The sequence below is a fragment of the Eptatretus burgeri genome, chromosome 18 (genome assembly GCF_056783735.1).
Source record: "Eptatretus burgeri isolate ZD-2024b chromosome 18, Ebu_testis_v1, whole genome shotgun sequence".
Lineage (NCBI taxonomy): Eukaryota > Metazoa > Chordata > Myxini > Myxiniformes > Myxinidae > Eptatretus > Eptatretus burgeri.
This window is the reverse complement of record NC_140978.1, coordinates 29,502,650-29,527,041: the sequence shown is the minus strand read 5'-3', so window position 1 is coordinate 29,527,041 and position 24,392 is coordinate 29,502,650. Positions and strand designations below refer to the sequence as shown.

General features: G+C 42.4%; 1 protein-coding gene across 4 annotated transcripts in view; it reads right to left on the bottom strand.

Annotated features, from left to right (window-relative positions):
• Nucleotides 1-24,392, bottom strand: part of CADPS (calcium dependent secretion activator) — a 330,035-nt gene that overhangs the window by 104,798 nt on the left and 200,845 nt on the right. For all 4 annotated transcript variants that reach the window (XM_085863821.1, XM_085863819.1, XM_085863822.1 and 1 more), the window contains exon 13: nt 5,361-5,497. In XM_085863821.1, coding sequence (XP_085719947.1) covers nt 5,361-5,497 — 137 coding nt within the window. The remainder of the gene's footprint in view (nt 1-5,360; nt 5,498-24,392) is intronic.

Sequence of the window (24,392 nt, the reverse complement as noted above, 5' to 3'; positions counted from 1 at the left end):
ACCACAAACCCACCTCCTTCAAATTCCCTGCTTTCCTTCCTGAAAATCCCTGTCATGTAAGGACCTGACAGTCCCTGTGGTGTCCATCTTGTTTCCCCTGTGTACCCCACCCCATCCCTCTCCCTTCAAAAGATCTCCTCATGACGATGTTGCACACAGTTTTTTCCTTAACTCTCCCACCCCTCTTGTCTCCTGCTCTCCTTGTTGTACATTCTGTGTGTTTGCTCTCCTACAAGCCTCGACATTGCATTGACCAAAAAAACCAAAAAAAATTGAATTCAACCACCAATTATTTTTTAATGTCAAATTTGTTTTTTGGATTTCGCAAGTATTGTGCTGTGCATGACATCTTTCTTGTTAACCTCCACCATCGAAGATGGACGGAGGTTACTGTTTTCACTCCTGTCTGTTTGTTTGTTTGTGAACAGTATTACGGAAAAACTCCTGGACGGATTTCGAAGAAACTTGGTGGGGGGATTAGGTATGGTCCAAGGATCATGCCATTAGATTTTGGACTTGGTCCAAAGTCCAATATGGCCGCTATGGCGGCCATTTTGAAAAAAAAATTTGAATTTTTGTTTTCGCATTTCTACATGTTTTAAGTGATTTCCAACCAAAATAAATAAATAAATTTGTTAGAGAAAAAAAAACAACAAATTTTGCACCTTTTTTTTCAAAAAAATTTCGATTTTATTTGAAAAATATTTAATTTTTTTTTTTTTTTTGCATTTCTACATGTTTTAAGTGATTTCCAACCCCCCAAAAAAATTGTTGGAGAAAAAAGAAAAATTTTGTACCTTTTTTTCAAAAAAAATTCGATTTTTTTGGGCATTTCTACATGCGCGTCGATCTAGTTTAGTTTATTCAATTTTGGTTCAGTAGAGTCTGATCCGTTTTGACCTACAATGAATAGGATATCAGGTTCACTTAAGTGACCCAGCAGTATTGGCTGCAGAGGTTTTGCACTCTACCGAGTGCTCCCCCTCTAGTTTATTTATTTGTTTTCTCTGCATTCCTGAACCGCTGGACAGAACGAGTTCAAAAACTGGCGGTTGTACTCAGGGTGTGCCTGGAAGGTTTTAGAGGTCAAAAAAATGTAATAAACCCCCAGGGTTAAGGGTGACTGGAGGACCCCAATGCTCTCTATTTTTTATTGTTTCGTATGCAGCCTGTGGGTGCTCGTTGCATCATTGCCAGGAGCTTGGCTGGGCGACTGAGGGAGTGCCCCCTGTTTCAAGTAAGCTGGTACACATTTTGCCGACCAGAGAAGGATGATAGGCTGAGTCAACCCACCTGATGTTGTTTAACAGCACAACAGGGGCTCAAACTCAAGACCCTACGATCTCAAGCCAGCAATCTTAACCGTTAAGACAACACCAGGCTTAACTCTCTCGATGTACAATAATTTTGCATTGTATAGTACTACCTGGTGGAAGCTGGGATTACAATTCATAATAAAATACACCGTAAAATCATAAAAGTGGGTAGATTAATCCACCCGTTCAGATGGGAACTTCGCTTGTGATAAAAACCCACAGCAATATGAGCATTTCAAATAAAAATTCAACTTTTAATATGAGCATCTCGGCTAATGAAGGAGCTAAACGACAAAGGGCAGCAGGTTCATAAACTACCAAAGGCCATCGGGGTGAGGGATGAGTCGTAAGGGGTGAGGGAAATGGATATACACAGGAGGAAAGGAGGAGTAACACAAAAACGGCTGAAGTAAAACAGAGGAGGTAGAGATAAGAACGTTGGAGAGCACGATTTATACAGATTATAACATGGAGGAACAGATAAATAAATATTTACACAAACGACCGAAAATACAATTACCCCCAGGCAGTGCTGGATTAACCATTAGGCAGACAAGGCATGTGCCTTTGGGCCAGCCAAAAATTTGGGCCAAAAATTATTTTCACATTAAATATTTGTCTTTTTTTGTATTAAATATTTTGTTCTTGAATCAGTTCATCTTTTGTCTGGGGTCCATTTCCATGAGCCCGAGATCTAATTTAAAATTTTCAGGCCATTCTCTAAAATTTCAAAATGCTCCTTGGGGCCAGCCAAGGCTTCATCCGGCACTGCCCCCAGGTACAAGCAATGATGAAATGAAGACAAGTCAATTCCGGATTGCATTCATATTTTTGGAGGTAGATGACTCACCGTGCAGATCCAGGTACGTTCTCTGATGAGGAACTCAGCTCGGCACTTGAATACATTATCGAGGTCACAGAGTATTTTGTATTTACAGTACAACACCGAGAGCATTGGAAGAAGGATTGCTTTTCAAGTTCACTGTAAAAATCAAGTACAACACAATGCTAAACTGTAACACAATGTGATTGTTTCAGGTTGCCTCACCCTTCTGAGAACTCATGCAGTGAAATGCACTGAAGGACTGTGGAAAGAAAAAATAAAAGCACAAAATAGTATTCAAAACTACCTGTTTATTGATCCAGATTCATCTTGTTCCTTTGAGCAGATTTCTCCAACAATGGGATATGCAGAAACAAAGCAAAAGGGAAAACTGGATCAATGGACAAGCAGTATATTTGGTGTACAGGGGCCAATGGTGGAAATGTCCTGTGGAGGTGTCTCTCCAATGCATTCCTCTGCAACAGCGTGATCCACATTTTCATCGTGGCTCAATTTATTTATTTTTTTAACGTATTTTTTGTTTTTCATTTTGTTGTTTTCGTTTTGTGTCAGTTTCTTCAACATCATCATAGAGTTACTGGAAGCTCTTGGAGGAGCTTTATGAAAAGATAGTCGCATAAAAGCCAATGGCCATGGGATGTAATTGTCAGACGACCAGAATATGCAGTATTTTGGTTGAGGAAACAAAATGCTCCACAATAGAAGAGATAGCTCCAACAACAACAAAAACATGGACAAAAATATTTAAAAACTGGTCCTTTCGAAATGGTGGAATCAAACCAGTGAGAATTACAGATAGATATAGATAGATAGATAGAGAGATACAGAAAGATTGAGACAGAAAGATAGAAAGAGCACCATGTCGTGCACGCTTTCTCGAATTGACAATGTCTGATTGTGTTCAAGGACAAGTTGGTTCTGACAGTGTAGGAAAAGGCTTTTCACCTCCTTTGTGCTCATGGATTATCAAGCAAATGTTCAGAGGGGCTGCCATCCTTTTCTTGCTTCTATTTTTTGTATAAATAGTCGAGGCTCGTGGAAGAGCGAGTATAAGTACACTGAAAGGATCTTGATGCAACGGGACGAAAGGAACAGCAGAGAGGAGGAGGAAACAGCAACAGCAGATTTGAAGGCCAAGATAGAGGGAGACAGACAAACAATGGGTGTGGGTTGGAATGAGGAGCAGGAGAGGATGCATGCAGCAGACAAGATGGATACAGAAGGAAACTCTCAGGAAGGAAAACTGGAAATTTGGATGGAGAAGGGATTGTGTGGGGTGGGGCGGGGGGAATGGTGGGTTAACAAGGGCATAAAAGATCATGGTTTTGGATTGGGGACGATCTGAGATGGTGGTGAACAGCTGTCTTGAAGACCTGGAGGGAAGAATGAGATTAAAGAGAATGTGGAAGTGGGTTCCACAGGTGGGTTAAAAAAAGAGGAACAAATGAATGGAGGTGAACATAGATCCTGGATTTAAGTAGTTTAAGCAGAAGGGGGGTTGATGGTGGACCATGTGTGCGTATCAGGCACAGATCATGCAAACAGCACAGAAAAATAATCCTTTTGAAGAAAAATAAGGAAAAGAGATATCTCATGGTGGAGAAGAAGAACCCTTGTTGCATTTATGAAGTGGATACAAAGGTTGAAATGCATTCTTAAAATGATTTTTTTTTTCTTTTAAGAAGAAGCGTTTATATTTAATGTAGATTCAGATTGGAGAAAAGTGGGGTGATGTAGAACCAGAAGCAGATGGAAATTGTTTGTTTTGCTTTTTGAAGTGAGGAGAGGAAATCGGATAGTGTTGAGGAAATAGAAGCAAGATACCCAGGAATATACCCAGGATAAAAGCAGATAGCATGATACACTTTCTATGCGAGGGAAGGCCGCTCAGGCCTTGACAATATGAAATGAACACAACTAATGGCGCAAACAATGAATGAATTAACATGAAATATTGCATGGGTTACAACAAAGACAACAAGCAACAAAAACACGACAAATCCGGTTCGGAAAACTCAGCTCAATGAGGTTGAAAACGAGGAGCTCAGATTTCACCGCACGTGCAGAAGACCCCCCAATCCGGATGTTTTAAGTCATTTCAAAGTTTTTCCTGTTGTTTTACAGCCATTCATTCAATTGTTATATTTTTGATCCGAGCAGTGATTTTCTTTGTAAATGTTTTTAGTGATTCGGCTAGAAGTTTCTGTACATTTATAAAGAGATAAAGAAAATTGAAAGTAACGAAAAGATGAATCTAATGCACAAGGTGAGACGAGTAGAAAAGCTAAACCAACAAAGGTCGAGGTTAAAGTGTAGATTATGGAGACGCAAAGGCAGAGGCAGTCAATGAGAAGTAAAGAAAAACCATAAAAAGATTGTCATCTGGTGCTTCATTTTTCCTAATTTGAGTGAGAATGATGCAACTTTGACATGAAACCGAATGATGGATTTTCACAACCTCCATCATTGAAATTTTTGTATTTTACATGTTAGTCTAAATCTGTGTTTCTAATGAAGAAAAGAAGCCAAAATGTTTATACAATACGCTTAGTGCCAAACGTTCTGAACAGAGGCTGATGTAGGTTCCTTTTTCATTCTTCCTGTCCCAAAATCAAGGTTCTTTATGCTATTGATATCCAACCAACAGCTGGGCTATTGTCCAAACTTGAGTTGATCGAAATGATAAAACACAAAGTGATACTCGAATACACTGATGCAGCACTGCACAGAGCAAAAGGTGACTGGCTCTTCTCTCTGCTGCCCCCCTTTCCCCATTGTGCTTTGCTTTGCTGCCGATATACTCAGCTCACGAACATTTTGGAAAGACCTTCTAGAAACTAGATGTAAATACTATAATCTAGATTCCAGAAAACCTAGATGGTCTAAGAAACTACTCAATATTGCGATTTGGCAACACATCCAGAAGCAGCCACAGATTCCCCCAACACTCACGATCTTTCCACAGATTTTGAAAGATGACTTCAACAATAACACTTGTCATACTTATGTTTACTTGACTCTGCAATTACAATTAGTGTCGAGCTTCAACAAACATTAGAAGATCTTATATACGATTAATAAACCATTTGTTCCACGTCGAGTCCATGGCATACCAGTGATAACAATGCACAGAACACAATACCAGTCACTCGTATAGAATTTATGACACTTGCTTTTCTCCTTTCGCATAAAGCCCTCACCAGTGAGGCGACATTGTCCTGCATTCGGATCTCCAGCGTCAGATGCTGAAGCGTCTCAAACAGGCTGGCGTGATCAAACTGGCACGGGTTTGCAGCGATGAAATCATCCATGCCATGTTTTTGGGCACGGTCAGCATCTTCTCACCATGTAATTTAAAAAAAAAACAAGAGGGGGAATTGGGTGGTAGATGTAGATTGAGTTATTTTTGGCATTTCTGATGAAGAGAAACTTTGAAACTCATGCAAATATAAGTGAACAAAGTCATACTCAAGCTAAACATTTATGTTTAATGGATATTCAATGATAGTTTCAATAGGATAATAATGTGATTAACCAAGATGATAATTTTGAATTGGACGAGGTACGAGGTTTTTCTCCGATTGCAATGGAATTACTGGGTTTCCGTAGTCAATTATTTGGAAGACAAAAGGACTTTGTCCGAGACGTTTTGGTGATAAAATAAGGAAGAATCATTTTGTTTCACACATTTTTGGACTTTTCCCATCTCTTTACAACAGATGGGCAACAATGGGCATTAATATGTATACATCCATATAACCTGGTGTTAGCTTGAGATCCTAGGGTCCTGAGTTCAAGCCCTTTTGTACGCTGAATTAACACCAGGAGGTTGACTCAGCCTGTCATCCTTCCGAGGTTGGTGAAATGAGGACCAGTGTAGCAGCCAAAAGGCTGCATATGAAGGGAAGGGATATTGATGGATTAATTAAATATGGAAGTGGTGTGGTGCAGGCATGATGGGCCGAATGGCCTTCTCCCTCCCCTTATTTTTCGCTATCCTCGTAATCCATTGTGCCAGGAACACTTCAGAACAAAATTTTCTGTGCGTGCATAAAAAAAAAACACTCAACGAAGGGTTGGAGCTTTATAAAGTTGGCTTCATTGAGTGAGAAAGGAAGAGTCTTGTAAAAGGCCAGCTGCTGCTGAATTCCTTTCATCAGACCTGGAAAACATAAGCTGTTGTTCAACGACTTGGAACATGACATTCAATGCCAGCAAGTCACATGTTCTCAGACTGTGTCTCCACAAGGATCAGCAATCAAGCTATCCAAACCACTTTATTCGACAGCCACTGGAAAAGATGAAATCTGTGAAACTCCTTCATCTCACTATCTACCAGAAACTTTCGAAGGAGGAAGCATCGCCAAGCTAGCATCAAAAATCAGTCGTCATCTGGGTATTCTTTGTAAAGCTAAGCATTACTGAGCTCCACTGATTTCATCATGGACAAGTGCACGGCTTTCATTTGAAGTTCCATGGAATATTGGTTGGTGCTCCTGATGTCTACCTTGCTCCTATTGAGGTGGTCAAAACAAGGCCATCCACAATAATGAAATCTCAAGAAAGGAGGTGTATTCCCAAGGGCTATCTGTCACTGATAGCAAATTCCTGCTTGTTCATGTTCTTTATTTTATGCAAAATTACATCTGGCCTTGCTCCTAGTGCCCCCTCTCCGACCTCTGCCCTCCTTTAGCTATGCCAGGTTGTTACATTCCAAAAGAAACACTCAACTGCTCACCCTCCCATAGACCAAGCTGGCTGTCCTGCATTAAAGTTCCCTTATTCTCCCAAGAGTGGAGTTGGATCCATGTGTCTTTTCTCATCTTCTTCACTCCAGTCTTTCAGATACAATGCCCAACACTACCTACAAGTATGTGCTCACCAATGTACAACCATGATCTCTTGTGCACACTCCGATTCTTTCCTATTCTGTTCCTCTCTGGGCGATTATTACTCTTTTTATGAAGATGAATTGTTATTACCTCTGCTAATGAAGTCACTGGAGGCATGTTTTTGGGTTGTCCATCCGTACGTACGCAAGTCTGTACATCTGTCCGTGCAAATTTTCTCTTCTTTTTCTTCAACCGCTTATCTGATTGACATGAAATTTTCACCATAGGTGTGACTACTCATGTGGAATGTTTTAATGATAATTATGACGTCATATGCCACGTGGTGTGGCAGCCATGTTGGAAAAAAGGAAAAACTTTGGACCTCTGCATCTCCGAAACCACTCCATGGAAAAAATTGAAACTTGGCACATGGCAAGTACTCCTCATGGGGAATAAGTATTTTTTATGTGATGCCAGTGTCATAGAGTTTGTAAATCTTGATATTTTTGGCTTTTTGAGCCAAGTTCCGAAAATAGTCAAATAAAAACCCGAAAAAGGTTCTGCAATTCCGAAAGTTTGCTTATCTATGCATTATCGAATGATTGATGGAGGCACGGGGTGTCTGATGTTGATATCATAAGAAAAGGGGGAGTCGTTCAGAACTATATATTGCTGTGGGGAGAATAGCATCCTCTCTGGTGCAGATCTTCCATATCAAGATGCTTTTGCAGAGATGTGAAACACCTACAGTCCTGGACAGGTCATCACTCCAACACAGGTTACCCCAAATGATTATTACCCCAGTACCATCCATCCATTGGGACCATACTCTGTACAGAGGATTGGTGCTGCCAAAGCAGTCTCAGGGCCCAAGGTTGAACTCAGGAGTTTAACTCAGGACCCTAGGATCCCTAACCATTTAGCCAACACCAAGCAGACCCCAGTACACTGGTACTCATTCCACCAACCTCAGAAGGATGACAGCCTAAGTCAACCCCACCTGGTGTGAATTCAACAGTAAACTGGAGCTCAAACTCAGGACCATTAGGTCCCAAGCCAGCCACCTTAACTGCAAAGCCAACACCAGGAAAACACAGGAGACATTTTCCGTTTTTCACTGCTAGAGCCGAATGCACTTGGGCAAGAGCTACCAAATGTGTACAGATGAGTTTGCACTTTTGTTGTTTGTTCTTTTTCACAAAGAATTGTTATTACACGAGGATATAGATCATGATTATGAGCTGTATCATTCTCTTTCCAGAGCATTGGTGCTGCCGAAGCGATTTCATTGCAAGGGTTATGCTTGGTAGTTTGCCATTGTCTTCCCAGCAGTCAGTCAGGGCAGGAATTTGTGACTCGCATATACTTCAAGAAGAACACCATAGGATCTCAAGCATCCACCATATATCTCTCTCTCTCTCTCTCTCTCTCTCTCTCTCTCTCTCTCTCTCTCTCTCTCTCTCTCTCTCTCTCGCTCTCTCGTGCAGCCTTATGGCTACTGGCTGGATCATTGGCTAGGGGTGCAGCTCTGCCACTGATGTGGTGTCCCTATTACCAGTACACTGGTACTCATTTTGCCGACCTCGGAAGGATGACAGGCTAAGTCAATCCCACCTGGTGTTAATTCAGCAGCAAACGGGGCTCGAACTCAGGACCCTAGGATCTCAAGTCAGCCACCTTAACAAGTCAGGGTAAACAATATGAACAGAGTCACAAACTCTCAGGAAGGAAAAATTGGAAGCTTGAAAAGATGTGGACTTGGGAAAGGTAGTGGGAGGTGCTGGGGATAGAAAAGATCATGGTTGATAATGGGGGTAAACAGCTGTCTTGAAGCCCTGGGCGGAAGGATGAGATTGAAGAGACGGAGGAAGTTGGTTCCAAAGGTGGGGGGAAAAAAAAGAGGAAAGAATGAGTGGAGCTGAGCACTGATTCCAGAATTTGGGAGTTACACCAGAAATGGGTTACTGGTGGACTGTGTGCACCTTGAAGGATACAAGTGGGGAAGTGGGGGAGACAAAGTATGGAAAGAGCAGAGAGAGAGAGCAAGACCAAAAAGGAGGCGGTAGAAGACAAAGAGACTACCAACCGGTCTGCAATTGCGAAGTGATAGGCTGGTCGACTCAACTTCATCGCAGGAGATTCCACTGATCTTGAAGGCCTCGGTTTCCATGGCGGGCGTCAAGCTGAGCAAAGTGTGAGGCAGGGAGACCAGTCCAGAGAGAAAAGCAGTATTCTATCAAACTGCGGATGAAAGCCTTATAGGTGGATAAGAGTTCAGGTGTGCCAAGGAAAAACTTTATACGGCGGAGGATGCCGAGTCGGTGACTTGATTTGGAGGCCAACTTAGAAATGTGGTTTACCTAAGAAAGATCATGGCTGATAGTGAGACCCAGTAGTTTAAATCACTGAACCTCCTCAAGAGGAGTGTTAAGAAAGTAGATAGGGTTAACCAGATGGTCCTTTCAGAGAGAGATTGGGGGAGCGTGAAATTTGTCTGGATTGAAAGACATACAGTATGCCAAGTGTTTGACCAGCTCGTGATTCTACCAATATCTGCAGAGAAGGAAGAGGCTGCTGCCTGACTATCTGGACAATGTTCCGGCAGAGTGTGGAGTCATAAACAGAGGATTTGCCTGCAGTTTATTCATTCTCATTTTTTACCTGATCCTCCTTCATGTTGATACCTGGAAGACCACACCATCTTCCAAAAGCAGCATTTTTCTGCAATATGATGCACTTCTGCCATTATGAGAACTGCAGCCATTAAAATAATCCAGGATGTAAACGCTCTGCTTGTTCTGGTGCACGTGTTCTGCATTTTCCTCACTCACCCTTAACCCACCCCTTCTGACCTAATTACAAACACGGCTTCACTGTATCCACTCAGGCCATTAAATAGAAAAAGAAAACTCGGCCTGTCCATTTATAATCCAGGCAAAGAGGGACCTTGAGCTACAAAGCTTGATCATAAAATCATCATCTAATCCCGATACAACCTCGGAATGTTAGTGCAGTGGCTTTCCTCAAGGCAGAGAGAGAGACAAAAGATGAGGTGGTTTCTTCTTTAACATTTATTTTTTTGAAAGGGGAGCTAAGAAAACGTTCTTAAGAACACACGCATGTAAAGTGTATTTACGTATTCCAGTTGATCATGACACAACTGAAACCAGACTGTAGCCTTTGCTCAAAGTTTGGACCAGACAGAGGATGCAACTTTGAGATGCTGTGAAGGATTGAAAGGAGCTTGAAAGGAGAAAGCACAATGATCTACAGAAAACAAATGATGGAGAAGTAAAGGAGAGAGAGAGAGAGAGAGAGAGAGAGAGAGAGAGAGAGAGAGACAGAGAGAGAGAGAGAGAGAGAGACAGAGAGAGAGAGACAGAGAGACAGAGAGAGAGACAGAGACAGAGAGACAGAGACAGAGACAGAGACAGAGACAGAGACAGAGACAGAGACAGAGAGAGAGAGAGAGAGAGAGAGAGAGAGAGAGAGACAGAGACAGAGACAGAGACAGAGACAGAGACAGAGACAGAGACAGAGACAGAGACAGAGACAGAGACAGAGACAGAGAGAGACAGAGACAGAGACAGAGACAGAGACAGAGACAGAGACAGAGACAGAGACAGAGACAGAGACAGAGACAGAGACAGAGACAGAGACAGAGACAGAGACAGACAGAGAGAGAGAGACAGAGAGACAGAGAGAGAGAGAGAGAGAGAGAGAGAGAGAGAGAGAGAGAGAGAGAGAGAGAGAGAGACAACTTGCAGGGACATGGAGGGAGAGTGAGAAAGGCAAAATGGGAAGGGAGGAGGAGTGGATGTGTTTGGGGAGTGGGGGGGAGTGGAGGAGGGATGCAGCTTTAGTGGGAATGAAAAGCTCGGCCTCAGGCCTCTTGGCAATCAATAGGGAATGGCTGTTCAGTGCTTTGTGTGAAAATAAAGCAAGCATCTCCTAAAAGCCCCATTCATACCATCTTCCTCTAAGCATTATGCCAATCTTTCCTTGGTTTGTTTTATATATATATATATATATATATATATATATATATATATATATATATATATATATATATATATATATATATATATATATATATATATATATATATATATATATATATATATATAACACCCACGTACTCTTGTCGCATCTTAAAACTTAGTTTCGTCCTGTTGTCGACATTTTATTACTTAATGGTTCGAGGGAAAGCAACAGTTAGAATTGCTGAACTCAAGACTTCTGCTGTTTGGTTCTCCTTCATTGATTGGTAAATTCAATCTGACATCATTGATGATTTCGGTTGTGCAAATAAAACGTTTGTTAAAAGAAAGCTAAAACCTTCTTGCAATGTTTTGGATTTTTTTTTTTTGAGTCGGAGGAGTTTGACAGGCCAAGCCAGAAACCTTACATTTTGAAAGTTGACTTTGTCGTGCTGATGAAGGCTGAAGGCAGAAAAATCGGCTTTTTGTCATTCATTCTGGCCTTGGGGTCAAAGTGCATGTGTATTGTTTGGACAGGCTTTACCATGCACTTCAGCCTTCAGGCAAAAGTGCATGCATTGTCATCATGCTCGAATTTCTTTTCATACTATTTTGATAAAAATAAAAAAAAAGTAGAGAAGCATACTTCGGTCGAGATGAAAGTGGATGGCTTTGTCAATGACTTTGCAAGACCAAGGACTTTGTTTTTTTTTGGTTAAAGTGTATGTATTTGGCAATATCATAATTTGATTATTCGCTTTTTTATTTCAACAGTATTTCTCAAGATGGATTAGAATGCCTTTGTTGGCCTTGACATCACTTTTGCTGCAAGTCTGGATCATGTCAGGGAACATTCTCCTGTCCACTTCTGTGTTCAACCTTTTTTTTGTATCTCGAGTCGAAGCCTATGGAATGGCACAGCAATAGAGGATAGAAAGTGAACATACTGACAGTAATTAGGTGGGGAATAGATGGATACAAAGCAGGGCGTATGATGACAAAACGGGACGTGGGATGACAAAGCAAGACATGGGATAACAAAACAAAACATCGGATGACATAGCAGCATTCCGCGGAGAGCACAAGACATGGGATGACAAAACAAGAAGTTGGATGACAAAGCAGGACGTGGGATGACAGATCAAGATGTCAGATGACAGATCAAAATGTCGGATGACAAAGCAAAATGTTGGATGACAAAGCAAGATATCAGATGACAAAGCAGAATATCAGATGACAAAGCAGGATGTCGGATGACAAAGCAAGATATCAGATGACAAAGCAGAATGTCGGATGACAAAGCAGAATGTCAGATGACAAAGTAGGACGTCGAATGACAAAGCAAGACGTCGGATGACAAAGCAAGATGTCGCATGACAAAGCAAGACGTCGGATGACAAAGCAGAATGTCAGATGACAAAGCAGAACGCCGGATGACAAAGCAGGATGTCACATGGCAAAGTAGGATGTCGAATGAAAAAGCAAGATGTCGGATGATAAAGCAAGATGTCGGATGACAAAGCAAGATGTCGGATAACAAAGCAGAATGTAGGATGACAAAGCAGAATGTAGGATGACAAAGCAGAATGTAGGATGACAAACCAGAATATCGGATGACAAAGTAGGATGTCACATGGCAAAGTCGGACGTCGAATGACAAAGCAAGATGTCGGATGACAAAGCAAGACGTCGGATGACAAAGCACGACATCGGATGACAAAGCAAGACGTCGGATGACAAAGCAAGACGTCGGATCACAAAGCAGAACGTCGGATGACAAAGCAGAACGTCGGATGACAAAGCAGAACGTCGGATGACAAAGCAGAACGTCGGATGACAAAGCAGAACGTCGGATGACAAAGCGAGATGTCGGATGACAAAGCGAGATGTCGGATGGCAAAGCGAGATGTCGGATGACAAAGCGAGATGTCGAATGACAGTGAGAAGTCGGATGACAAAGCAGAATGCCAGATGACAAGGCGAGATGTCGGATGACAAAGTGAGATGTCAGATGACAAAGAAGAATATCCGATGACAAAGCAGGAAGTTGGATGACAAAAAAAGATATCGGATGACAAAGCAGGACGTCAGATAACAAAGCAGAATGTCGGATGACAAAGCAGGACGTCACATGGCAAAGTAGGATGTCGAATGACAAAGAAAGATGTCGGATGACAAAGCAAAATGTCGGATGACAAAGCAGAATGTCAGATGACAAAGCAGAACATCGGATGACAAAGCAGAATGTCAGATGACAAAGCAAAAGCTCAGATGACAAAGCAGAATGTTGGATGACAAAGCAAGATATCAGATGACAAAGCAGAATATCAGATGACAAAGCAGGACGTCGGATGACAAAAAAAGATGTCGGATGACAAAGCAGGACGTCAGATAACAAAGCAGAATGTCGGATGACAAAGCAGAATGTCAGATGACAAAGCAGGACGTCACATGGCAAAGTCAGATGTCGAATGACAAAGCAAGATGTCGGATGACAAAGAAAGACGTCAGATGACAAAGAAAGACATCAGATGACAAAGCAAGACGTCACATGGCAAAGTAGGATGTCAAATGACAAAGCAAGATGTCGGATGACATAGCAAGACGTCGGATGACAAAGCAGAATGTCAGATAACAAAGCAGAATGTCGGATGACAAAAAAGATGTCGGATGACAAAGCAGGACGTCAGATAACAAAGCAGAATGTCGGATGACAAAGCAGAATGTCGGATGACAAAGCGGGACGTCACATGGCAAAGTCGGATGTCGAATGACAAAGCAAGATGTCAGATGACAAAGCAAAATGTTGGATGACAAAGCAAAAGGTTGGATGACAAAGCAAAATGTTGGATGACAAAGCGAGATGTCAGATGACAAAGCGAGATGTCAGATGACAAAGCGAGATGTCAGATGACAAAGCAAGATGTCGGATGACAAAGCAAGACGTCGGATGACAAAGCAGAATGTCGGATGACAAAGCAAAACGTTGGATGACAAAGCAAGATGTCGGATGACAAAGCAGAATGTCGGATGACAAAGCAGAACGTCGGATGACAAAGCAGGATGTCACATGGCAAAGTAGGATGTCGAATGACAAAGCAAGATGTCAGATGAGAAAGCAAGATGTCGGATGACAAAGCAAGATGTTGGATGACAAAGCAAGATGTCGGATGACAAAGTAAGATGTCGGATGACAAAGCAAGATGTCGGATGACAAAGCAAGATGTCCGATGACAAAGCAGAATGTCGGATGACAAAGCAGAACATTGGATGACTAAGCAGAACATCAGATGAAAAAGCAGAAGGTCGGATGACAAAGCAGGTCAGATGACAAAGCAGAATGTCGGATGACAAAGCAGAATGTCGGATGACAAAGCAAGATGTCGGATGACAAAGCAAGATGTCGGATGACAAAGCAGAACAATGGATGACTAAGCAGAATGTCAGATGACAAAGCAGAAGGTCGGATGACAAAGCAGAAGGTCAGATCACAAAGCAGAATGTCGGATGACACAGCAAGATGTCAGATGACAAAGCGAGATGTCAGATGACAAAGCGAGATGTCGGATGACAAAGCGAGATGTCAGATGACAATGCGAGATGTCACATAAACTTGGCACATGTCAGCTTCAATGAATACTTTGGCATATGTCATCTTTTTCTCTGAAACCGTTCAACAACAAAAAAATTTAAGTTGGCATCTCATCAACTTTCAATGAGGTATATCCAGAGACATGACAGAAGTAAATAGAAACCTTAAATTCATTCATTTCATCTGTATAAAGCAAGTTTTACTCAGTGATTTGTACTAATACTCAACTATTTATTTGCAGAAACGAGTTCATGGGTCGTGTATATCAATTAACTATGCCTCAAACCCAGGGAGCACATGACCTTTGTGATTTTCAAAGAGGACGAATTGTTGGCCAATCGGAAGGTGTAGTAAGCCAGCGTCAGATAGCTCAGAACCTTGGCATTTCACTTTCTATGGTCAATCAGGTGATTGTGTAATTCACCAGCGAAGGCAAAGAATCCACAGCTTCCCGTTCTGTTTGATCTGGGCCTTCAGAAAGACGCCTTCGAGCTGTCAAGTGGTCCATTGAGAAAACTCCCCATTGCAAGGCAGCAGATGTTGCCGAGGAGGTCCAAGTTAGCTCACGAACTGCCATGTGGTACCTTCATCAACTGGGCTACTATGGGAGAGCAGCTTGGAGAAAACCTCTTCTTCGACCAGCCAGCATTCAAAGGAGAAAGAAGTGGGCTGATGGGATGGCCACCAGACCATTGGAGCTTTGGCAAACTGTAATTTTTTTTCAGATGATTCCCAATTTACTCAATTTTCTGAAAGTGGACACGTATTGGTCTGGAGACTTCCCAGTCAAGAGTTCTCTTTGAACCGATTGCAGCCAACTGTTAAACATGGTGGTTTTTCAGTGATGGTGTGGGGAGCAATCTGGAGTGCTGGTCAGTCAGAGCTTGTGGAGTGTGTTGGCAACGTAAACTCTACGATATACGAGGTCCATCTAAATAGTAATGGGACTGACTTCACAGAAATTTTATTCCAAAAATATATATTGAAATCACAGCTTGTCCCCTTCAAAATAGTATCCCTCCAGTCTCACACACTTGTCCATCCTCTTCTTCAATGTTTCGATGCACCCCCGGAAGGCTTCTTCTGGAATCCTCCGGAGCTCCGTCATCACGGCTCTTTTTATGGCCTCCACATCAGGAAATCGGGTCCACTTGATCACCCCCTTGAGCTTTAGGAATATGAAAAAATCACAAGGGGCCAAGTCTGGCAAATACGGGGGTTGCTCCAGAGTTGGCACGTTCCTCTCCGCCAGAGACTGTCGGATGCTCAGGGCATTGTGAGCAGGGGTGTTGTCATGGTGGAGCACCCAAGCATTGTTCTCCCACAGATCCCTCCTCTTGTCCCGGCCTGATCTCATGAGGCGCCGGAGGATCTCCTTGTACACATATTGATTCACTGTTTGACCCTGTGGTAGAAACTCGAAGTGGACGATGCCCTTGATGTCAAAAAACGCGATGAGCATCACCTTGACCTTCGACTTCGACATCCGTGCTTTCTTTGATCTTGGTGATGCCAGACTTTTCCACTGACAACTCTGCCGTTTGGTCTCGGGATCATATTCGAATATCCATGTTTCATCGCCAGTAATGACTCTCCCGAGCAGGTCTGGATCGTTTTCGAGGCGCTCAATAATGTCTTGACAGACAGTGACTCTTTGCTGTTTCTGGTCCTCAGACAACAGCATGGGGACCATCTTTGTGCACACCTTGTGTATTTCGAGATTTTCAGTGATGATGCTGCAGACAGTGTCCTTGTTGATGGAAAGTTCCTCAGCAATCATCCGCACAGTGAGTCGATGATCTGCACGCACCATCTGCTTCACACACTCGATGTTGTCCACCGTTCTGCTCGTTGAAGGTCTTCCAGGCCATGGATCATCTTCAACCTCCTCTCGTCCCTCTTTGAACCTCTTGTGCCATTCAAATGCACGTGTATGTGACATCGTTTCTTCCCCCGTGGACTTGCTGCAGCATTGCGAAGGATTCGGAAGGTGTTTTGCCAAGCTTGGCAAGAAAATTCAGATTGGCTCTCTGCTCACGACTCATAGCGTGATGACTCAGACCAGACAGCAGGCTCAGTCCCGTTACTTTTTAGATGGACCTCGTACATTTATATGCTTGAGGAAGGACTTCCTCCTGTCTTCTCCACTGGTCAGATGGTCAAAAAAACAACACTTTGTTCATGGAAGATGAAGCTCCATGCCACACTGCTAAAAAGACCAAAGAATGGCTGGACGGAAATGGGATCAAGAGACTTCATTGGCCAAGTCAGTCTCCTGACATGAATCCCATTCAACACCTCTGGGCCATATTGGATCGTGTTGTGTGGAAAATGTCCAGGAAATCAACATCACGGGCAGAATTGCTAAACCTTTTGTGTGAAGCCTGGGCATAAATCCCACAAGAAAAAATTTCAGAACTCATTAGTTCTACATCTGAAAGAGTAAAAGCATTGAAATCTGCAAAATACTAGTGTATTACCAGAGTTGGTGCCAAAGCCACCCAATGCTCGCCTGTTAATACATTTATCATTTTTAAAAGACTCGTCTAATAATTAATTTTTTTTTATAAAGCATTGCAGTGAAGTCTGATCCAAATAATTTTAAAGCAATATATGTATTTGTATATTGTAATCAGTAACAAGAGCGGACGGACAGACAGACAGATGGACGGACAGAAGGACGACCGGTATCACATAATACGCCCCCAATATATATATATATATATATATATATATATATATATATATATATATATATATATATATATATATATATATATATATATATATATATATATATATATATATCGGGCGTATAAAAAATAGGGTGGTAGATAAAAACATTAGAAAGGAAAAAATAACTTGCACCAAAAACTTTAACATTTTCACGCTCACGCTCATGCCGGGGGTATCGCGATCGCTCTCTGTTCTTCGAACAGGCGAGCTAAAAATGGATCAAATGTACCTCAAATGTCAAATAAATTCTATAAAAATCATGGTGCCTATATACTTCTGTTATGTCTCTGTCGGGTGATAATGATGACATCATCGGTGAAGTGGTTTTCCAGCCACAATTGGTTGAATTGAAATCCTTATCCGAAAAATCTGAAACTTCATATGTTTGATCTACGACCCGACATGAGTGAATAATTAAGTTTACGAGCAGAGGACCTGCCCGATGGGCGATCTTGATCCAAACATGCAACACGTTCTTCTGACACATACCTTTATTTGGGCGGTGTATAGGCAACTGACAACTCTGTGTATGCAAAAAAAAGAAAAACCCTGATTACGTGCATGAAGCAAAAACATACCTGCTGCTGATAATTCAAAGCATCTCACTGCACTGGAAAATGTGGGGACAGAAATACTGCACTGTGTATTGTGGAGACTTGTAATACCCTCTCCCACCAGGAGGTGGTGTGACACAAGACACATTTCCATCGAGAATTTACTTCCCTCCCCCTCACTCCCCCAAGACTACCGGCAAAGATAAAAACACTCCGATACATTAATTGTGGTCATGCTGATCCTCTGTAACAAGTCTGGATGTAATTAGCCCAGAATTGTAGGAGCAGCGCGACAAACACACAAACACCGGTCCGTGAATTATAGTAAGGATGACATCGGTCACGTGGTCTGGTGGCCACATTGGATTGAATATAAAATGGTAAAAAAAAATCTTCTCCTCCAGAACCACTTAACAGACTTATGCAAAACTTCATACATAAGATCGACTATCCATGGGAAATATAGTACTGGATAATCCATGGGAGGGGATTCTCGATAAATGATCTTACCTTTCATCAAAACACACCATAAGTTAAGTCCACCTTTAATGTCCACCAATTAATGCGAGCAGAGAGGTCCCAAGATTAACATCCATCCAAGAAATGGCACACTTAATGATGTCCCATACTCGCTGCAAAGCACAAATCTGACAGTTTATAGTTGGGAGGAGAATTGAACCAAAACTTGACAGCAAGAAGGTAAATGTGTGACCTATACACTACCCTGTTGGACAATAAGAGAATGAAGGTAAGCAGTAAGGTTAAATTGATAAGTGTTAACTAGGAGGGCAACTGTAAAAAGAGTGCATCCTGTCGGGGCAGGAGTCTGAAAGAGCAAAAAAGGAGCAAAATCAAAAAATGAGGCAGTGGAAAACTGAGAAGCCACCAAACTGACTGCAATGAGGCCTTGTGCATAAAGCTTCTGGTTACAGATATCAAAGCTTTGAACTCCACAGCATCCAGGAAAGACAAGTGTGACAAAACAAAGTCTCATCCTGTCGCTCCAGCTCGATCATCAAACTATCCCACAATGTGAAAAGATGTCGAGATGTCAATCCATAAAATGTTGTACCACATGGTGTTGTATTGTAGTGTCATTCATATCTTGTCATTCCTTCCTCCCTTGTTTGCTTGTTTTTGGATATTTCATCCCAACATGTTTTTTCATTAAAAAAAAAATTCTGACTTGATTAAAACTATTGTTCCCGATCTGGATGCCAATGACGACATCATCCAGTAAATTATTTTGAGGGGAGATTACATGGGGAACCCCCGACCTCACCCCACCCCCCCTCAACAAAATATCTCATGCAAGTCCCTTCTCTAGTTCCCTTAATATCCTGTTTAATATTCCCAGCCCTTCTGCCTCCCCTCAGACATTCTGCAGCCCTATTGTCCTTCACTTTTGGAGTCATCCATTTGTTTTGTATGCCAACATGGCAGAATGTTTATTTACCCTCTCTCCTTTCGCTGCTTCTTCCCTTCAATTTATTCCATCCCTGGCCATACTCCTATGTCCTCCCAAATCTTCACTCCCTTCTCTCCAAAACTCTGTGCATCACCTTTCTTTCTCCTACCATCCTGCATTCTCATATTTTCCTTAATTTACTCCCTACCTATACATACCTGAACACACCATAAAGGGATACTTCCAATCTCTTCCCTCTTCACCCTTCCCTCTCCTGTGTACACAAAATAAATAGATGCCTCATGAAAAAAAGGTGTGACATTATCACATCTATTTAAGACTAGTGCGTGCCCGTAGGTGCGTGCCCGTAGGTGCGTTCCCGTAGGTGCGTGCCAGTATGTGCAGCTTCGTTCCTTCGCTCTCGTAAACGACGACTGGATTGGGGAATTGTTTTAATTAGATCAAACCAACCGTATCATAAATGGCCATAACTTGGGAAACACCTGGGAAACATACTCAGGTCCCCAGCGTCAATTGGGACGTCATATCAAACGAAGAAGAATTGTGACGCCCCTCTCTCTCGCCCCCTCTCTCTCCCCTCACTTGCCCCCCCGTCTCTCCCCCGAGTCTCGCCCCTCCTCTCTCGCCCCTCTCACTCGCCCCCACTCTCACCCTCCCTCTCCCGTCCCTCTCTCTCTCGCCCCTCCTCTCTCCTGCTCTCTTGAATTGTGATGCCCCCTCTCTCTCACCCCCTCTCTCTCCCCCCCTCTCTCACCCCTCTCTCTGTAAATGTATTCACAAATGTCTACCAAGCACAACAATTAATTCAAACCTTGGGAAAAAACAGCTTTCAAACCCTTGGGAAACAGCTCTTTCCCTTGGGAAAATTCAAACCTTGGGATTAACAATTTGAACAATTAATTCAAACCTTGGGAAAAAACAGCTTTCAAACCTTGGGAAACACTTGGGAAACAGCTGAAACGGATGAAGAACGATATCAAATCTTGAAAAGGCACATACTCAAGTCCCCAGCGTCGATTGTGACATCATACCAAACGAAGAAGAAGAAGAATTGTGACGTCAATCGTGCAAAAAAAATAAACATGAATTGTGACGTCATTCGTGACGTCATAGCACCGTGTATTGTCATTGGTTGACAGATAAATGGCTGTAACTTGGGAACCGCTCGTAAGATTGATACCAAACCTTGAAAAGGCACGTCCGCGGGTCACCGGCAATATTCCTGGCAACTTTCAATGAGATCGGACCGACGGTCGTTGAGAAACGGCAGTCGCAGACAGACAGAGAGACACACACACACAGAGATTGTTGGAATTATAGATAGATGGAGGAGGTACTGCACAATTTGCTTGAACAATGGTATGCATACGGTATATGGAAAGGTGAATTTGGAATGGACTTTTCAATGACTGGTACAGTATGAACCCCCCTGTTAACCTCAATGAGAGCATCGGTTGACCGTTCTGGACCCTTTTCCCATTTTAAATTACACATTTTGTCATATATTACAAGGCCTTGCAATCCACAACATAGACTTTACGGCAGACATTGAAATGCAATTGAATAAACAATGTAAAGTCACTTTATAGGGCGTTGGGCCACCACATACGGCCAGTACAGCCTGTATGCACCATGGCATAGTCCCCCAGTGGCTGGAATTCTGCAGGAGGGATGCGGCACCATTCTTCCACGAGAAAGTCAATAAACTCACACCTGTTTGATGCAGGTGGAAAACGCTGTCTCAAGCGTCATTCCAGAATATCTCATAAATACTTGACTGAGTTCAGATCTCGTAACCGACAAGGCCATGACATATGGATAACATCAGTGTCATGCTCATCAAAGCATTGGGAGACCACACATGCACCCACAAGGCAACCACAAGAAATGCTGCAACATTGGGTGAAGACGATCACTCTGTACCATTAATTAGTGTTTGGCATTGACCTTGCCTTCTATTGGAATGACTGCACTCAAACCATGCCAGGAAAATCTGCTCGACAACATTACAGAACCACTAGAACCCTTCACTGTTGGAACCAAGCACTCAGGGTTGTAGAGTTCTTTAGGTTGGCGCCACACATGCACTTGTACGTTTGTCGAGAACTTGGTAAAGCACGATTCATCTGACTATATCACATTTCACCACTACTCGGTAATCCATTGCCTGTGCTCTTTGCACCACTAGACTCACAAACATGCATTGCCAGGAGTGATGAGTGGTTTGTGCACTGCAACCCGACTATGGTATCCTGCTCGGTAGAATTCTCGGTGGATCGTTTTTGATGAAACTGGCTGCTTTTGCCCAAGGTTGAAATTTACAGTCAATTGACCTGCAGATGATCAACTGCTTTGCATTGCACTTCAAATTAATGCACAGATATCACGATCCCGGAACATGCGCTTCCACCTACCATTGCCCTTTGCTGATGATGTCTCTCCCTTGGAGTCCCATGCCGACATCACCTTGGACATCGTTGCTCATGAAGCATCAGTAAGTTGAGCTGTCTTTGTCACTGAAGCTCCTGCCAGATGCGCTCCAACTATTACCCCTCTTACAAAGTCAATGAGGTCGCCTCTTGCAGTTATGCAAGCCATAATTATTGGCAACCAGGCCTGTGTAGCATTTTTATACATGACCCTGAACATGCTGGGATGTTAATTGCTTCATTAAGACATGGGCCACATCTGTGTGGAAGCCATTGCTTTCAACATACTTTGTGTCTCTCATTTACCCAGCTGTTTCCATTTTTTTGTCCACGACCTGTACGTTACTGAAAGAGCCGAATGTTAACTTATTTTGACGAAGATAATTTAGCCAGAAATGTCGGTGAAGTGAACTGTAAATTGAATGCATGAGCATGTCTCCAACAATGTTTCGTGTGTATCAAAATGGTAGTTACAGTAGTTACAGTATGAGTATTAAATTGAGTGTAATTGAATAAGCATCTCCTGCCAGGTACATTGATTTGATTTACTCTACTCGACAGAGCGTTGGTACTGCCAGATAAGTTTCTTCGCAAGGGTTATACAGTTATACTCGGTGGTTTGCTATTGCCTTCCTAGCATTGTTTGTGCACTATCCTTTCAAATGCTGAGTATCAAGCAAGGAAGCAGCATGTACCATTTTAAAAGTCTTTGATATGACGCGTACGGGATTTGAACAACCAATCTCAAAGACTCAGAAGAGAAGAATTACCTGGCAGCTATAAACCCCTGAAATGTGGTGTGTTGAGTTATCAAGTTTCTTGTAGATCACTCATCAAATGTTTGAAGCACTCAAGCAAGCACTCCATTGGAAAGCGTTGATAAGGAATGGCTGGCTTGGCAAGCATGAGCGAGCTGATTGGTAACTGAATACAACCCTGGTGCTTGGTTGGCTGTCTGTATGCCCAGGTAGAAATACAATTAAGGAAACCCTCACTCCACGGTATATATATATTTATTTTCAAATGCATAGCGGAGATTACCTTGGCTGAATACAGGGTGTTCCAAAAAGACCTGGACAACTTTGGTTTCTCATATATTTAGTACCAGAAATAATACAAAGATATCCTTTTGTATATATGATACAGAAACTCATAAAGCTTTGTTCACACCATCAATACACTTCAATATGAGCTCCTTTGGTCATGCACAGGACATAAAGATGGTACACAAGTTCTTGCCATGTTCAGCTCAGCATGTTTGCGTCCACCAGTGCGCATGCAGCTGTGATCAAGACAACCTACAGGAAAACAATCAAGAGGGGTATGTCTGGTGATTGTGGGGGCCAGGTGGTTGGAAAACCAGCGACATATAACGTTTTCATTCAGGACGGCTTGAACGACTAAGGCCCAATAAGGGGGAGTGCTGTCCTGTTGAAAAATGATATTGGGTTGCAGGTCTTCAATCTGTGGGAAGGCGAATCCTTCCAACATGTTCATGTAAATTTTTGAGGTCACTGTATCCTCTGCAAAGATAAACTGACCCACCAAGCAGTCATGGAGAAGGCCACACCACACATTGACCTTTAGACTGTCACATATGTATTCAATGACCACATGGGGGTTTTCAGAGCCATAGATCCTCACATTGTGTCGCTTGACCTTCCCAGATATATGAAAGCAAACTTTGTCTGTGGACATGACGTTTTTCAGGAAATCTTTGTCATCCTCCATGCAACTGTGCATTTCCAAGGCAAACACCTGACATTTGGGTCCGCCATTTGGTTGGAGTTCCAGCAGAATCTTCACCTTATAGAAGGCATAATGCTTCAGTCTTTTATGCAAAATCCTGTGTACAGTGGTGGTTGGTTGTCCCAGTTCTCTGAATGCACATCGGATTGATTTTCTGGGACTTTTTTGAAATGATTTGCACAGTCGTTCAACATCTGCTGCACTTGTGCTTGGTCGACTGGTACTTTTCTGTTTCTGACAACTTCGAGTCTCCTTAAACCTCTTGTGCTACTCTGATACCAGTGCACAATGGCAGATTCCTTCCGCACCTTGTACGGAAATTATGCTGAACTTGCGTGTCAGATCTCGTCTCGATGAACCATTCGATGCACTGAGCTTTCTCCAGTGGAGTCGCCATTTCATTTCACAATAAACCACCAGACCTGAAAATTTAGAAAAACCTTATCAGTTTCTGTATCATATAAAACAAAGGGAATCATCATATCATTTTTATGGAATGAAATATATGAACAACCAAAGTTTGCCAGGTCTTTTTGGAACACCCTGCAGTACACAGAATGAACGGGTGAGTTCACAACTTCAGCGATGTCAACTTTTCGCATGGATTTTAAATTTGTTTTGCTACGAGAATAAAATCGATACATCACATTATCTGTTCAATCCACCATTGCTTAACACTTGATTTCTTCGGAAAACGATCATTGCTGCAGGTACGACTCTCCGATCGGTGACTATAATCTGGAACGAAACACTATACCATCTTCACAAACCGAGCACGGCCATATTCTGTGAGAGAGTAAAATGAGGCAATTTCTTTCCAGTGCCATCCCAACATATGGAGTACTATCGTACTCCTTGATATGTTCCCCAAATGCCCTCGTATGTTGTTACTGACCTTTTAATTCCATCTTTTGTGGACCTCAAATGTGTA